This window comes from Conger conger, chromosome 4, assembly GCF_963514075.1.
Source record: "Conger conger chromosome 4, fConCon1.1, whole genome shotgun sequence".
NCBI lineage: Eukaryota > Metazoa > Chordata > Actinopteri > Anguilliformes > Congridae > Conger > Conger conger.
Window position 1 is genome coordinate 15392089 of NC_083763.1, and position 18042 is coordinate 15410130.

An 18042-nucleotide genomic window follows, 5' to 3' on the forward strand; every position below is an offset into this window, starting at 1 on the left:
AGGGGCGTGCCAATCATTTTGGCACCTGTGGTTTTCATTAAATTAGATTACTAAATAAAAACACCTAGGGTGTCTACGTAGATTATTTGTAGATGTAGGATGAAAGCTCAAAATATGCTTGTTTGACTGATCTTTACTCAAGTTTAATGAGTTTAATGTTATTTCAGCTCAGCTGCGTTTGACTACAACTTGAGTACATCAGAACTTCCTTTTATTTTATTTTTTTCACCCCGATGGTCAGTTGAGAGATACTCCACTCTAAAACATGGAATTCTGAATATTATGCAAGGGACACAGAATATACACATCAAATATGCAACATAATACACACCATATGCAATGATAATCATCCATTTTATTTGGAAAAATTGGGGCCTGGGGTCCATCTTGGATGAACATATGTTTGTGTTGGCTGTACCTTTTTATCTATCAAAATACATACTGTATCTGGATGCAAAAATCTGACAGACAGTATTTTTATTAAGAAATTGATGTTACTGGCAATTAAATAGTGCTGCAAAGATTTACTTTAATTCTTCATTGGGAAATATTGTGAACCATGACACAACTGTGTATTTTACTGTACATGTGACCGCATAGAACGAGACTGCATAAACTAAAAATGACAATGACCTTGTTCAACGTTCAATCCACTGGCACTGACATGTACAATAATGGTCAAGTCCTTTTGAACATAACTGTGAATTATGTTTTGTTGCCTCAATCCTAGCTATCTATCACCAGATATATTCTCAGGCATCAGAGAAAAGTGTGTATAAACATTATAAATGAGTATTCATCACTGTACTCACTGATGAACCAACCATTCTCCAAATATGAAGACAAAGATTTCAGATGGGAATATGGATTTTAAAAATTCACCATGTACCTTCAAGTCAAAATACAGGCCATTATTTTCAACAGATTTGCACACATGGCTAAGGAACAGCTAAAACAATAACATGCTTCTTCTGTATTAACAAGTGAACACAATTCTACACATAGAAATGCATTAATTAATACGCTTTTGTATACCAATAGAACTGTTTCCTTATTTCATATATTACATTTTAAAAGAATGTCAGACAGTAAAAGACAGCATATTCTGCATTTCAAATAATCTTTGGAATAAAATTTTGCAAATATCAAAATTTATGTTTAGCCACTACAGTTATTGTGAATGGTATTGCCTTACTCACATTACAATACTCACATTTACCATACTATAGTATCATCTCCTCCATACCCTCAGACAGAAATATAAATTCTACAGTTCAGTTGTTGTCAATGAAGTTTGCCAAATCCATGTCTATCAGATCTGTTGATGATAGCAGTAGCAGACTCAGAGGCTAGTTACTAACAGGGACAGGACCTCCATGAGGGTCATTTCTTTTGCCCAGTAGATTACAGGGTCCCCTCTTTGCTTCCAGCCACCAAGTCGTCATTTCACCTTTTCCCTGTTAAAGAAATATTTATGCCATAAGAACAAGATACGTATCAAACTGCTTCTACTGAACAGGCCACAGGTAATTCAATTCAATTCAGAATGTTTGTGAAGAGATGGGGTCTAGGCAGCATGTGTTACCGTGTGAACAGTGAATAGGAGCAATTAGGTTTTCGTAAGCACTCAGCACAGAGCAGCTGAGGCCCTTCCCTCGCTGACACATGCAACCCAGCTGGGTACGACATGCTATGCACCCCCCACCCCTTTGGTCCTGGCTCTCTTATACATGTCTGAGTTGTTTCACTGCATTAACCATTACAGGGGACTCAATATCATATTAGTTAATATGATACATAGATTTTTTATAGATATAGATTTTCTGAACTTCTTATTTATTAAAAAAAAGAAAAATTGTATCAGTTTTATTAACCAATAGGAATTGTCTTATTTTGATGCTTGCAGCTTTAGAAATAAGATGAAATGCTTTATTTAAGTGTATACTGCATATGCACAGATGATTGTCATGGTTTGAGGGCAGATTCACACAGACTTGATTTACATTTCCTTTAAATTGGCTGGCCTGGAACACACAGATAAGTTTATGATCTAATGCAAGAAACACATTCACTTGGGTTTTTTGTGCACACATCCATATTCACATACCAGAGATCGAGCAAGTATGCAATAAGCAAAATGCATTTCTTACCAACAGCAAGATGCAGGCCATCATGCAAACCTGATTTTAATAATATATAGTGCGGTCCATAAGTATTTGGACAGTTGTACCAATTCTGTTCATTCAACACATTGGCTTTGAAATGAGGGAGGGTATTTATATGCATATCAGGTGGTCCATGTGGGAATTACATCCTTTTTATACATAGTTCCTCCATTTTAGGGGACAAAAGGAATTGGAATTGGACAGTTGGTTTATTCAGTCGCTTATTTGGTGCAGGTATAAGAAAGCTTTCACTAGCTTGTTTTGATTCTAGGCTTTTGATTGCCCTTGGAGTCTATTATTGGCATTTGTCAACATAAGACACTCAAAGAAGCCATTATGAGGCGGAGAAATAAGAAAAACAAACAGGAAAAAGAATTGGCTTACCAAAATCAATTAAAAAGAAAGAGAGCACTGGTGAGCTCAATAATTGCGAAGCAACTCGTAAGCCAAGAAAAGCTCTACAGTTAATGACCAAATTCTTGCCATAATGAATTAAAACCCCCAAAGACCTGTTGGATAGATCAGAAACACTCTTCAGGAGGCAGGTGTGAATGTGTCAGTGTGCAGAAGACTTCACAAACATATCTGCAGAGGCTACTCTGCAAGAAGCAAACCACTTGTTAGCTGCAAAAACAGTATGGCCAGGTTAGAGTTTGCTAAGAAGTACATAAAGGAGCCTGCAGAGTTCTAGAAAAAGGTGTTGTGGACAGAGGAGACCAAGATTGACTTGCATCAGAGTGATGGCAAGAGGCTAAAAGGAATTGCCCAAGAGTCAAAGCACCCCCCTCATCTGTGAAACATGCTGGTGGGGGGGTATTATAGTATCTATAATACCTGCTGATAGTATGTCACTGCTGATAGTAGCAGCAGAATTCATTCTGACGTGTACAGAAACATCTGCTCAATATCAATCAAATGCTTCTTCCCACAGCAAGGCAATGATCTCAAAGATACACCAGTGCTCTCTTTCTTCTTAATGATGTACCAAACAGTTTGTTTCAGTAAGCCTGTTGTTTTGTCCCTGACAGTTTTTTTCTTAATTCTCAGCCTCCTAAATGCTTCCTTGATTTTCATTGGCATAATGACAGTCCTGATGTTGACAAATGCAAATAGCAGTCTCCAAAGGCAACGAAAAGCCTAGAATCATGACTAGATACTGAATGCTTTCTTAAACTTGCACTAAGGAAGCAATTGAATACACCTCAGCAATCAGAAACAGCTGAGAAGTCAACTGTCCAATTACATTTTTTTGACAGTTTGCACTTTAACCTCATACAATATTCATTGTTTCATTTCAAAATCAATGTGCTGGAGCAAAGCAAAAAGACCATAATTATTCCACTGTCCAAATACCTATGGACTGCAGTGTAGCTACTAAAGTGCTAAGATGTTGATCTGTAGTAGTGTGTTTAATAGGTTAACTACATTAGCAAATGCCCTGAAATGAATAAGCAGGCCACATTTTGTGGTATATTCTGAAAAAGTACAGGGTAGATTTTACCACTAAAAAACTTGCTAACATTATGCCTCTGGGCAGTAAAACAATACTGACAATAATAAATTGTACGTTTCACAGCTATGATCTTGTATGCTCTTATACCAAAGGGCAAGCACACGCCCAATTTTGTGTAATTAGTGCTACTGCACGGGAAACAGGACAGGTTATGATACCTTTACAAGCAGTGACCCTCGGCATGTTAAAACGTATCCTCCCAAAGTGTGGAGCATATCTGCAGTGGTGCCGCTGCACTGGATCTTTAACGCTGCAGAGAGGAAGTCCAGTTGAGTTCCATGGAAGATACTACCATACGCACATGAGTAATATAATTCATAATGCTTATACATTTTTATTTATTTTTGTTTCGGCCTATTGTATTTTAACATGGAACAACCCGAAATGTTTCTGCCCCTCCCCCGGCCATGAGACAACTGCACTCAGAATACAAACAACATGGCAGGTCTGCACAGTATATCTACTGAGGCCTGTGCAAATCACTCTGGCACCAGAAGACTTCCCCCCGGGGAACCTGTTGCACTGAACCGGGTTCTCATTTTCTGCACTGAACAATGAGCTTGGGTGGAGTCTCTCTGAGCTCCCTTGTAATGGCACTCCCCGATGAGATACACAGAGCATATCTGGCCAGACTACAATGTGCACTCAATGAAAAAGGTGAATAACAGCATATTAATACACATCTTCTATGTCCTTAATTCTGTACCTTCACTTGTTGATTCCATTCTGGATGCTGTGTTCACTGTATCGCCAAATAAACAATACCGTGGCATTTTGGTCCCAACAACTCCAGCAACTACAGGGCCTGTGGGGATACAAATTTGTGATACTGGGTGTAGAAATGCCTTTTGAAATAATGTAAATTCTACATATCTACATCAAAGAAGGAAAATACTGAATGCTAAAATAATGCTTTCATAATGATGCTTTTCATCATGACTGCAGGCAGGTTGAGGTCAATGACATAAGATGAGACCAATTATGTTAAACAGGTGTAAGCATACTGGATAACTTGTTATAGTGAGCAGGGAGTCAGGGAGATACAGTTATATGCAAAAGTATTGAGACAGTGAAACAATCTTTGTTGTTTTGGATATTAAATAAAACAATATGATTAAAGTGCAGACTGTCTATTTTAATGTGAGGGCATTCACATCTATATTTGGTTATCCATCAAGGAATTATAGCTCTTTTAATACATAGTCTTGTATATAATTTTACACTCTTCTTTGTATTGCATAATGTAGATAGGCTATCTATTGTACATCTAAGAAGTTTTACAATAAATGTGTCATATATGAACTTAATGTAAAATATTCATCAGTCACCTATTAAAGAGAAATACTTGATCAGATTTTGACATAAATTATCCTTCAGTGTTGCTAGTTGAAATTCAGGTAGGATGATATAAAGGTCTAAACTTAAAGAATCATGGTTTTCTAGGGTGTATAGCCAGTTCAACCAAGACCCTCAAGGGGAGCATGGAAACTGGAAGAAAATATGTGAAATGTATCGTATCTGCATATTGCAGGTCACAGAGTATGAAGTTACATTAACTACCTTAAAGGTACAAGTAAAATTTTTGTGTGAAAACATTGTTACAAGACCATTGTAAATCCCTTCCTATCATTGAAAAAGGCTCACTGACATGTTGACTCACCCTCTACCTGTGATTATAGTCCTTAAATTCAGGTTTGACTCTGTACCAAAACATCCTACAGCTGTACAATAATTCAAGCTCATTGGTTCTAATTCCTACAGCCAATTGCCTTTCAACTTCAGCACATCCACAGAGAAGGGGGATGGATAAACAGTGTTGTGGTTTGAGCGTGTTTGTTGCAGCAATTCCTCTTTTGACCATTAGAAGTCTGAAATTACCTATTTTACCTTTACAATAGTATAATCCTGTGGTCCTGAGTGTATACAACATAATAATTCAAAAAGTAAGGTAAGACCTTCTTTCACAGATCTTTCATTGTCTTGTAATTATAAGGCTTTGGTATGCATACCAGAGTGGATACCGGCTCGGATCTTCAATTGTGTGGTGGGCTTGTGGGGGATTTTAAAGGTGTGGCAAACATTAATCAGGTCCAAAGCCATACTGGCTATTTCACCTGCATGGTTAATGCCATTTTCATTCGGAACGCCAGAGACAACCATATCTAAAAAAGTAAATTAACTCAGGTTAGGTGCTGGAACTCATTTTCAGACATCTGCATTATGATGTTTTCAAACATGTTAAAACCAATTATCAGTAATGATAAATCAGTAATGATTACTGACAGCAATGCAGTTATGGACTCTCAAATGACTATGAGTTATTAAGCCAAAGTCAATCTAGATGGAATACCATAAAGCTGAATAAAAATAACTATTCAGAATTTGAAGCACACTCACAAGCATCTCCTATGGTCTCCACCTTGTACACATCATAATTGTCAATGATGTCATCAAATGTGGTGTAGAGTTTGTTCAGAAAATCCACCACCTGGTGAGGGGTGCTTGATCCTGAGAGCTGCGTGAAGCCCACAATGTCACTAACATCAGGGAGAACAAAAGCAGCATGTCATGCACAGAGTTTTTACTAAAATCGCATAAAGAATAATTTACAGAATACATTCCGTAGGCAGTTGTGTTTTTTTCTCTTTTTTTACATGGAAATGTGCAGTACTTAACCATGGAAAGACAGAAGGGATAAAGTCACAACACATCATATGCTTCCCTGAAATAAACGCTTAAAAATCGATTTTAATAGTACATATATGAGACCTACCTGAAATACACTGTAGCGTTAGAGTAGCTCTGAGCCTCTGCTGTACGGCCTTGACGAAGGTCATCAGCCACAGGCTTCGGCAGCATACCTGGTGGCAATGATGATGTCATAATGAATGCAATACATGCAATACTTACATACCATTTACAACATACTGTATATAAGAAATACACTTGTCAAGCACAAAATCAGAGGTAGCGTTTGTAACCCAGAACTTTGCAGCAGATGTCTTTATTGGAAAGTTCGTAGTCGAATCAGGAAAGGGTCAGGAACAATACAAATAATACAAACTATATATATAAACAAGTTTGTAGTTCATGATACAAGCAAAGGTTCAATCCAATCTAAGCAGGCAACAGTACAAAACACAGTCCGAGAATCGTATTCCAAAAAACCAAGCAAATTTAACTGAAACAATGGACAGGTGTGAGTGCAGGGAAACAGATAACGAGACACAGGTGAGTGAAGGGCAATGGGAAACACACAGAAACAAGAAACATGAGAACAAAGGTAAACAATGGAAAATGCTAGGAAACAGGAGCACGGAGTGTGACCCCCCCACAGACAACACCCGGTGCCCTAGACGCCAGGTCGGGGTGCTGGCAAAAGAAGTCCCAAATGAGGGCGGGGTCCAGAATATGAAGCTCAGGATCACTGGATGAATGTGATGCAGGGGAGGGAGGAGGTACAGGTGAACAGCAGAGGGGCTGATGACCTTGGTAATGGAGTAGGGACCGATTATGGGGAGAGCTTGTGGCAGATGGCATGGAGGAGAATGTCCTGGGAGGATAACCAAACTCTTTGTGCCACAGTGTAATGAGGGGGAGGGTGTTGACGGCGGTCGGCTTGCTTCTTCATCACGGCCACGAACGCCAACTTCACTGCTAACAACTCCCCATCACCAATGTTGTAATTTCTCTCAGTGGGGGTAAGTTGGCGAGGGAAGAATGCATATGGATGCATATCAGGTGGTCTTTGGGAGAGAACAGCTCCGACTCCAGTGTCCAAGGCCGTCCACCTCCACAATAAACTGTCTTTCAGGGTCAGGCAGAGTAACCATCAGGACAAACACATACACAAACACAAACACAAATCAGGAGACCATATCCTGCAGAATGCCATTGACCATGGTCTGATATACAGCTGCAGCGTTGGTCAATCCAAAAGGCATGACAAGGTACTCGTAGTGGCCACTAGGGTTGTTAAGGCCGTCTTCCACTCGTGCCCTTCTCCAATTATGACCAGGTGGTAAGCATTAGGAAAGTCAAGTTAGGTGAATACTTGCAAAGAATGCAGAGTAGATTAATGTTAATCAATGCAAGGACGGGGTGACTTGACTTTCTTCTCCACGAAGAAGAACCCTGCTCTGCCAGGTGATAAAGAAGGTGTATGAGACCGAAAGCCAGAGAGTCACTGATGTATTTCTCCATAGCAGTGGTTTTTGGGTGCTGACAGGGAATAGAGCCAAGCTCTGGGGGGGCATGGTACCTGGGAGCAGGTCAGTGGGGCAGTTGTAAGAATGGTGAAGCGGTAGAGAGCATGCTTGGGACTTGTCGAAAACTTTGTGGAGGGCTCTGACATGCATACCTGAGTGTGCAATGGACACACCCTCGGCAGGAAAAACAGGAGCCACGGGGCCAGGAGCAGAAAGTAGGCATGAGACGGGACAGCCAGGGCTTTAGCCAGTGATTGTTTGTCCAAACACAAAACAAAAGGCAGATTGGGGAACACAAACAGGGTTGGTACACAAAACAGGCAGGCAGAAATATGCTGGAGAGTATGGTTGGAACACATAACAATCTGGCAAAGAATAGAACAAACAGGCAGTTATAAATGCACTGACAGTAACACAATATAGAAATGACAGAAATACACAATACACAATAACTGAAATGACGAACAGGTACGATTGCAGGGAAACAGATTACGAAACACAGGTGAGTGAACGGCTACAGGAAACGCACAGGCACAAGAACAAAGGTAGAAAATGGAAAACGCTCAGAAACAGGAGCACAGAATGTGATAATACTTGAATAAGGTCAGCTGTAACACAATTCAGGAAAAGCTATCATTTTCTAAATGGTGTAACGCCTAATTCCCAGATCTGATCCAGCCTTATTTTGATATAGCCATCATTACTGAGATACAATGATGACACATTTATGGTTTCAAGGAGACCAACCCATCAACAGACAAGCTCTTAGCAACTTACTGTAAAGCAAGCGGTCTGTTTTCTGTTTTTCTTGGAGAAGATCTTGAGTTCTCTCAGCCACAATTGCCTCTAAATGTTTGCTATACTTCTCCATCTGGAGTTGAAACAAAAAAAAAGCTCATAATTATCTAAAAAGGTTCCATTTAAGACCCGTTGAAATGCATATAAGTCCCGCTTTCCACACATCATACCACTAAAATATTGATTTACTCATACACTTCTTATTTGCAGTTATGCAGGTTATTCTGGAGCATCTGTCAATGTCTAAATGTAAAATAAATGTCATTTCAAAACAATAGAAATGATAAATGATTCTGCGAATCTATATGTGGTTATATTCTTCATAAATAAATAAAAAGAAAATCCAACAAACACTTGCAAAGTGCAGTGATGCATTTGTATTGTATGTAATGTACCAAGTTCATCATCATGTCCACAGGGCTGACTTTATGTGGGTTCATTTTATCCAGCATTTTCTTCACTTGTTCAAAGGTAGGCCTCATTGTGACGTTGTGGCACCAGCATTTCTTGATCAGCTACACAAAATGATCAACAGTAGTTTAGAAAAGCATTTTTTTGTTTAACTGAATTCAACAATTTTCCATGTTTATCATTATGCTTGTTGTCCTGTGCTTTAATTTGTTAGATGTGTAATACTAATGTTTAGTATGAAAAAATATATAAGATTATAGATTATAGTCTTATGCATATGTATTATAAACTTTTTGAGTTGACACCAAGCATGTACACAGCATAGAAAAGAACTTGTAAAATGCTATTGCAAATTACTTGATTGACAGACCTCACAATAATCTGCCTGATTTGGGCAGTCACTGTCTGATTTCCCAGATTTCAGCTCAGGGAGGGGAGGTCGCCACATGACATCTAGCTTTGCAGTCTCCATCTGTCCCTGATAAAGGAGATTCAATGACATAGTTAATTGGAAACATTTATCCAGGACAGCTAAGCAATTATCTGAGGCAATAGCTTGCACACTTACTGAAATAAGGTCACAACGAGTTGCAATCTCCACCAAGATAATAGAGTAACTGAAAAGGATTAAAACAGAACGTTAAATATTAGGAACACTTGTACATCTACTTATTCATGCAACTATTCAATCAGTCAATTGTGTGGCAGCAGTGCAATGCATAAAATTATGCAGACACGGGTCAGAAGTCATGTTCACATCAATCATCAGAATGGGGGAAAATGGGATCTAAGCGATTCTGACCGTGGAATGATTGTTGATGCCAGGCGGGCTGGTTTGAATATTTCTGTAACTGCTGATCTCCTGGGATTTTCACGCACAACAGTCTCTAGAGTTTACTCAGAATGGTGTGAAAAACAAAAAACAACCAGTGAGCGGCAGTTCTGCAGACAGAAACGACTTGTTGATGAGAGAGGTCAACAGAGAATGGCCAGACTGGTTCGAGCAGACAGAAAGGCTACAGGAACTCAGATAACCACCATGTACAATTGTGGTGAACAGAAAAGCCTCTCAGAATGCACATCAAACCGAACCTTGAGGTGGATGGACTACAACAGCAGAAGACCACGTCATGTTCGACTACTGTCAGCCAAGAACAGAAAGGCCACAGTGGGCACAGGTTCACCAAAACTGGACAGTAGCATGGTCTGATGAATCTTGATTTCTGCTGAGGCATACAGATTAGGTAGGGTCAGAATTTGGCACCAACAGCATGAATCCATGGACCCAACCTGCCTTGGGTCAACAGTCCAGGCTGGTGGCAGTGGTGTATTGGTGCGGGGAATGTTTTCTTGGCACACTATGGGCCCCACAATATGACATTTGGAATACTTCATGGCATGTATATCTATTTCTGACATAATATGGCTTACACAATCCCTCTAAATATGAAGCACCTAATTAAGCCAAATTCTTGGAATGAAACTATGGTTGAAACGAAAACCAGCATACATACGAACCACTGATATTTGGGAGTTTGGGAACCACTGATATACTGAACTGTTGTCTGTTGTAGTATTACCTGTATATATCAGCACCTGTAGTGGTATTGGAGCTAGTGCCCAGGAGAACCTCTGGTGCGCAGTATATGCGGTAGATATTTTCACAGGGGAAACCATTACTGACAGCCTCAAAGTCTTCCTTTCTGTAAGCTGCAAGTCCATAGTCTAAATGGATAAGAAGATGATTCATATTTTGCAACTTTCTTTGTTTCACAAGAGAGCTGTTGCCCACAAAACCAGCAATATTGGATATTGTAGGTTTCCCACCATCAGTATAATTGCAACAAGCAGGAAAACAGGCATTTACTCTGATACCTAAATTATTCAGCAAATTGTGCAAAAAGCCATCATGTGAAATCAGAATGGTCTGAACTGATCTTTTCAAACAATTCTATACTATTCTATTTCATCAAGATGCATACAAACTCCCTTGTAACAGGCCACATTAAAGACATGGCTACCGTGTCTCAGGTCATGCTATAATACCAAGCCTATTTGACAGAAGATTGGTATCAAATGAGGTTTTAACTGTCACCTGAAATCTTGCAGACCCAGCGATCATCAATTATACAATTTCTAGAGTGAAGTCTTCCATGAAACGTCTTATGCTGATGGAGGTATGCCATCCCACGGGCTATGTCAGTAGCAAAGGACAACCTGGGGTGAAAATACATAAAATGTAATTTTTTTAATATTTTTTTTAAAGAACAACAACAGAATACCAAGTTAAAAAAATTGATGCAAAAAGGTAATGAATTAGCTTACCGAAACCCCCAGTTTATTGGAACATCTTTGTTCAAAAGAACATCAGCTAGGCTGCCCTTGGGACAATACTCAGTTATGATGGTTATGCACGGAATTTCAATGGACCCTCCGATGAATTTACACAAGTTAGGATGATCAAGCTCCCTGTTGATATAAATTATTGGTGAAAATGAAAAGCCATAGTAAAAATCTGCAAGCCTTTAAAATATTAGGAATTTCAATTCCGCTTATGAATTGATATAACTGAATGAGATATGAAAGCATGAGTGGATAAACTATGGTGCACATCAGTGTATGAGGTTGATGAACATTCATGCAAGCATATGAGGTTCGGTGCATTGTGCTCTGGTGCTTACCGCACTTCTTTCACCTCCTTCCTTATGGTTTTAGAGAGGGTGAAGTGTTTCTTCCTTAAGTGCTTTACTGCTACAGGTCTTCCATCACTGTCAGCAAACACAAAGTGCAATGGACACTGCTTGATCTTTTTAAATCTCCTTTCCACCCAAATTTGGAATGTCCAATGTGTGTGAACAATACATTTGCTCATATATGCCCCTGCTGCTGTCTCGGGAGAGTGAAGACGAATTGTGGGTCTTCTCCAGAACATGCTGTACCAGCCAGCTGTATCTTTTCATACCACAGCAAATCACTTGGATACAGAATGGGGGTGGAGGAGACCCAATCATGCATGTGCGCAGACAGTAAGCCACAGACGGCCAACAGGAGGCGCTCAAGCAATGATATCTGGTATAGATAGCAGTGCTATCCGCTCCAACTGAATCCCTCCCATATATCCCTTTGACAATGCAAAGCCACTCGTGCACCAGAGGCACAGTGTTCTCCTGTGTCATCTGCACCCACACAGAGAGTGCAGCTGCTGAGCGGGTGTGCTTCCACTGTGACTTCTACAGAGCGATTGAGACTATGACGACATGCTATACTCCAAACTACACAGTGTACAGTGCCAAACAGAGGACAATTGGCGACAGCTGGTAACCTGTAGGTGTCTGCTGAATAGCTAACTGTTTATGCCCCCAGCCAATTAGGAGCTTGTTATTTTTGAATAAACATTAGCTGTTTAAGCAAACTTTGACATATATACAAATAAGAACTCCTTATTTTGTTATTTTATATTTTTGCTACATTAAATAACATAAGTGCTTCAAATAAGAATGATTTGGCAGTTAGTGGTTGATGTTGCAGTCATTGTAATGAACATTTAATTTGTAATGAACATACAAAATTAATTTTTCTTACTCATTAAGAGAAGGAAAACTCCTACACAGTAAAAACTGAGTTTCACATCCGTTACCGAGTCTGACTTACTAAATGCCTGGCTGTATGAAGCCATGTTTGAAGGTTGTGTTGGCCACAGTACACACAGTGACATCTGTGGTTCCGCTCAAACTTGAGTGACTCTTCACAAGCTGAAGGCTGGTTGTGCTACAGAAGCCCATGTAGCACACTTTACCTGAAGGGCCAGAACATTGAACACAATTAAAACCTCAGCATACGTGTGTTATATTAAAACCTAATCAAGTGCAGTAGATCTTACCAAACATGACGCTTTTGTAGTTTATGATCCAGCTCTCATCCCAAAACATCTTCCGCTTCTGGTACTGAAACCACTACAATAAAGGAATTTTGCCATCAGCATCACGTCCTTAGAAGGGTTGTGCCACACATTTTGCCCCAAATTGTCGAATTTTCACATTTCACAATCCTACATTAAAAGATTTATATTATGCTTTAATCCTATTTTCCAATTCAATTGCAAAGCTTACTATAGCGTGTAATACTTGTTAGCAGCCTCATCTACTTCACCTGGCAGGTAAAATAATTATATGATAATAAGCCTATATGCATAATTACACATTACTATTGTCTGTAATTTAGTCAAATGTACTGTTTATTACCTTAGTAGCAGTAGCAGTTCTAGTATCTTTATTGATTGTAATGATACAAAAAGCATGTTAAAATGTATGACTTAGGCTCAGAGCCCTGGTGCCTGCTTTGTTGCAGATTAATTATTAATTTGCACATATGCGCACAGTCTTACCACCATGGTTAAAATGAAGCCACTGCAAAACAGGGCCACGGGAAGTCCAATGGCGACCTTAATGCCAACTGACATCGGACAGACCCCACAATCTGCTGGGCAGGTGAGACAGCTTTCCTCCGGCTCACAGATGTCGTCCCCACACACTGATATAGGACAAGATACACAGCACCCCATTAGACTGCCAATGTATTCATTTGTTTTCCTTCCTCATTGTATTCTAGCATTCTTCTATGTCTTCTGTTTAGTCATGTTGTTTCTACTTTGTTCTGTAAAGTGTCCTAAATTGTGAGAAAAGCGCTATATAAATACAATATATTATTGGATTATTACGTACATTATAAAATAAATAAATAATGACATGATTGCACCACATTGTCATTATTTACATACCTAACCAAGACTTAAATTCTATGGTAGCATATTCATACCTTGTTACTTATACAATGCACTACACTGGATACATTACAATATACACCACATGGGGGAGCATTACTAGCAGGACGATGCTGACCTTGTGCACTTACGACCAGGACCTTTGACTCCAGTGCTGCATGCATTTGCCCCACTTTGATATGAGCAATCACTGAGGTGACTCCGACATGGATCAAGACCACCTTAACAGGATGAGATAAAACAAATCCTCTCAATGACACAAAGCACATGCAACTAACATAGGTCTTGTGTACTCAATTTAACCTGGACGTACCTTTGACGTCCAGAACTGCTGGGTCATCTTGCCTGCCTTAGACACAGTGTGAGTCACAATTTTGCCATCGTCCGGAATCCAAGGCCCACATATCCCCCCTTGTTTCTGCAGAAGAACATTGACCAATGTTCCACACAATAAGACACACACCTTAAGGTCACCTTGGAGTCGCAACACTCAATAAACAGAACCCTTAGTGCAAGAGTGGGTCTTAACAAATGTTAATTGTGGTGCAGATTTCCACCACTGATGAGGCATACTTGAGGACTACTGCCCTGCCCACGGTAATCAAAATTGTTTACGGCTGTAGCCAGATGATTACACACCAAATGGCCTCTGCGCACCTACAATTAACTCCCAGCTGCTGATGCAAAGGCTTAGGTTGAGAGGAACAAGAATGACGGTAATCTCTCATTTGCTCTCCCACTCTGTCTGACACACTCAAGGACAGCAGCAATTGACCAAGTCAGGATACATAGTAATGCAAATTACTGACCATCAGAGCAAGAGGGCAGGAGTGGATGTTGGCGTGGTACACACAGCAGTTGTCCTCTTTGGCATTGTTCCAGTTCGCTGGACACTCCTGCTCATGACAGAACCTCTTGGCCTCTGATGAATTGCTGTAAGAGGAGGACAATCATTTATCCTGTTGGTAGTCTATTGTCAATGAAACATTGACAATAGACCACCACACACTATTCATTCAAACGCACAAAGTATGTTTGACAAAACGATGTGAACTGCTGAATCAACAATAAATGCTCCCAGGCTTTATTTTTGCTTACATTAACTATTCACAATTAATCATACAAACTTACGCCAGTATACAGTACATCAAATGTGTAGTATTTTGTATTAAAAGTATTTTGTTTATAGAATTACTGAATTGAGAGCATTTGCATCCCCATGTGACTGTTTGGAGTAACACCTTTTCTACTTGTCAATATCCTTTTAAATGTCCCACTGAAACTCACCTGAACTTGAAAATCTTATTTTTGACAGCATACTCATAGAAGGAATCTGTTGCAGTGACTGAGTAAGTGACGTTGAACTCTTCTCCATTGCTGACTTTCTCAGGAGGACGCTGGATCCAACCCATCTCCAATCCTTTGAATGATAACACACCACAATCTTTATCCTCTGAGGCGAGATTACATGTCATCATCCATTATGTTACATGATTAGCTATTTATTTACTTTGTGCTAATCTGTCTGCAATACTCACAAATTGATATCCTACAGACATATCAAGTTTCTTTTAAGCATATTGATTAAGAGTCTAGTGAAGTCCCTACCCCTTCACGCCTACATTTTACCATTATAAATTACATTTCACAGAAAAATTTCCTGTTTTTACCACCAGGTTTTGCCGCTAATAGTGTCGGATATCTGATATGAAATACATCAATATTCTGTGGTTGACGATAAAAAAGCTGTAATCTTATGCAACATTATGGCCTTAATGTTATCCGGCATCTGTGGATGTTATTGCATTTAATGTTCGGCTGAGCACTGAATATCTATTTCCTGTGGACACTTTGTAGAAGAAAACATTTTACAGGAAATGATTTATTAATCTTCAGTCCCCAGTGAAAATTTCAGGCTTACCCCCACAATCGATCATATTATAATCATTTGGCTGTAAAATTGGCCAGCAGTCATATTCTGTATTGTCCAGATCATGCCAGCAATCCACAACCTATGAGAAAACATTGTCTGACTATTGTAAAGGGCATATTCAAAATATACACAATAGCAAAAATGTTTTCTGTAAAAACATTCATTTTATATAAAATTCAGTCTCTGCATAATAAAGAATAAAGACATGAACACCAAATACAGAAATTTTCTACTAACATTGTAAATTCATTATAAATGAGAATCCGAAATTAAATAAAATGTATTCTACTGATTCCGGTTCAAAATGACCTAAAAAACTGTATCTTAACAATGACCACAACTAACAATAACAAATCTCAGACTACTTCAGTGATGCACTTATAGATGCACTCCAACGCAGTGGAAAAGGCACTGACCATGTCTGCCACCGCCAAGTGTTTTTGACATTACAAGAAAGCATGGGGCTTTCTCTGGGATCTCAAATATAAAAGCATTTGTTTCTACCTGGGCAATCTAAAATAAATGTTCATCAACCATGTCATACTCATGTCAAAATGATAAAATCCAAAATTAAAAGCATTAAGTGTCACACTGGAAAATATACTGGATGTAGACAATTCAACCTGTTCAGTCTCAGTTATACTGACAAATAAATCTGATCACAGATTTACAGGTGTAAGGGCATTTTGCATTTTGTACTCACCAGTATGAGGGACAAGGCAAGGGCAGTCCACAGTGCCATGTGGTCCCAGCTGGTCTCTCCTGCGAGGACTGACCGTATGTGAGGGGCTAGCACTCCCCTCCTGGCTTTGGTCACCCTTAATTGTTCAATCAGAGAAAGAGTCCTCTCTGCAGAGCCCTGTTAATCACTGGCGGGGCTGCCCTTGTCCCCGTCTCGCAAGCAGGCTTTATCTCAAGTGTCTGCAGAACCACAACATACAATTATGCTTTTTATTTGGCAATTTCCAGGTTTAAAATGAATATTTGTGGGTGCTTACATGCTACAGCCTAATGGCCATTATTTTATAAATTAAAATAACTCTTAAATTTACTGAATAAACTGAATAAATGCAGTAACTTCCCTATTAAATATACACTCACTGAGCACTTCAGCAGATATTTATTACATTTTCCGCTGCTGTAGCGTATCCACTTGAAGGTTTGACGTGTTGTCTGTTCAGAGATGCTCTTCGGCATACCACTGTTGCAATGTGTGTCATATGACCTTCCTGTCAGCTTCTCCTCTGACCTCTCTCATTAACAACGATTTTTTTGCCCACAGCCCTCCAACAGCAGCTCCAGCCATACCCGTGGCCAAGGTTCAGCATTGACTCTGGAGGTCCTCACTGCCATGAAGCTGAGCAGGGCTGCAGTGAGGAGCTGTCCCTCGTGATGTAGCGGAGCTTCCTGGGCCTGGCGCCCTACTACAGACGGTTCATGAAAGGCTTCGGCACCATCACAAACCCGCTGCACGACCTCACAGACAAGGGTCCAGGGTAAGAGTGGGATGATGCCTGCACCATACCATGCTCACAGAGGCCACTGTCCTGGCTTACCCCAACCTCAGCCAGACATTCATTGTGGACACTGCCCAGCAACATGGGGATGGGCACAGTGCTGGCCCAGAAGGGAGAGGGCGGAGAACGGGTGGTGGCCTACTTTAGCCGCAGCCTCTCTAAGCCACAGCAGAACTATCACATCATCCGCCGCACGCTCCTGGAAGTCCAGCACCACTTCAGGGGCTCCCTCTGAATGCCCAGCTCCCCCATAGGCACAAGACGGCAGTGGTGCTTGCGATGGCAATTGTGCAGGATTGAGTACTGAACTCTAGGGCCCCTCAGGTGGGGGCAATGTAGCGTCCTGGAGGCTGTTCAGGCATACGTCCTTCATCACTGAACGCTGCCACGTTACAGTGTACTTAGCTATATAAACAAATTGATGCTCACACACAAAAACACCCAATGTCATAAATGTAACAGTAGCCTATTTCTAAAATCACAAGTAACATGACAGTTCCAGACAAAGAGTCCCTTTAGAAAGTAAAAGCTAATAATCACTGGATACAATCTGTTTATCAATCTATCAATTCGAATTATAAGGTTGTGGCTCTGCTCTTCCCACTACTACCATCTTGTGGTTAATAATTCTACAGTGCAGTCTGTAAGTATTTGGACAGTAACCATTTTTATTGTGTTTTGGCTCTGAATATTGGATTTGAAATGAAACAATAAATA

The 18042-nt window shown here is 40.0% G+C and overlaps 1 protein-coding gene across 3 annotated transcripts; it reads right to left on the reverse strand.

The window, feature by feature from the left end:
* Positions 1-335: 335 nt before the first annotated feature.
* Positions 336-17981, reverse strand: LOC133126780 (atrial natriuretic peptide receptor 2-like). 3 transcript variants are annotated; one of them, XM_061239145.1, is made up of 24 exons: positions 16910-17981; positions 16512-16729; positions 15797-15887; positions 15163-15295; positions 14685-14808; positions 14189-14293; positions 13994-14096; positions 13480-13625; positions 12976-13048; positions 12747-12891; positions 11777-11863; positions 11421-11564; positions 11191-11312; positions 10676-10820; positions 9664-9712; positions 9466-9573; positions 9080-9199; positions 8664-8757; positions 6452-6539; positions 6076-6215; positions 5688-5840; positions 4385-4483; positions 3837-3928; positions 336-1457 (listed from the first exon to the last, which is right to left on the reverse strand). In XM_061239145.1, the coding sequence occupies exons 2-24, from the start codon at positions 16548-16550 to the stop codon at positions 1350-1352; spliced, it is 2508 nt and encodes an 835-aa protein (XP_061095129.1). In that variant the 5' UTR covers positions 16551-16729; positions 16910-17981; the 3' UTR covers positions 336-1349. The 3 variants fall into 3 exon arrangements, 2 of the variants coding, with proteins under 2 accessions (XP_061095129.1, XP_061095130.1); XR_009708544.1 differs by lacking the exons at positions 336-1457; positions 3837-3928; positions 4385-4483 and adding an exon at positions 8039-8127 and having other exon boundaries at positions 5700-5840; XM_061239146.1 differs by lacking the exons at positions 336-1457; positions 3837-3928; positions 4385-4483; ... (1 more) ...; positions 6076-6215; positions 6452-6539 and adding an exon at positions 6667-8127.
* Positions 17982-18042: the final 61 nt, after the last annotated feature.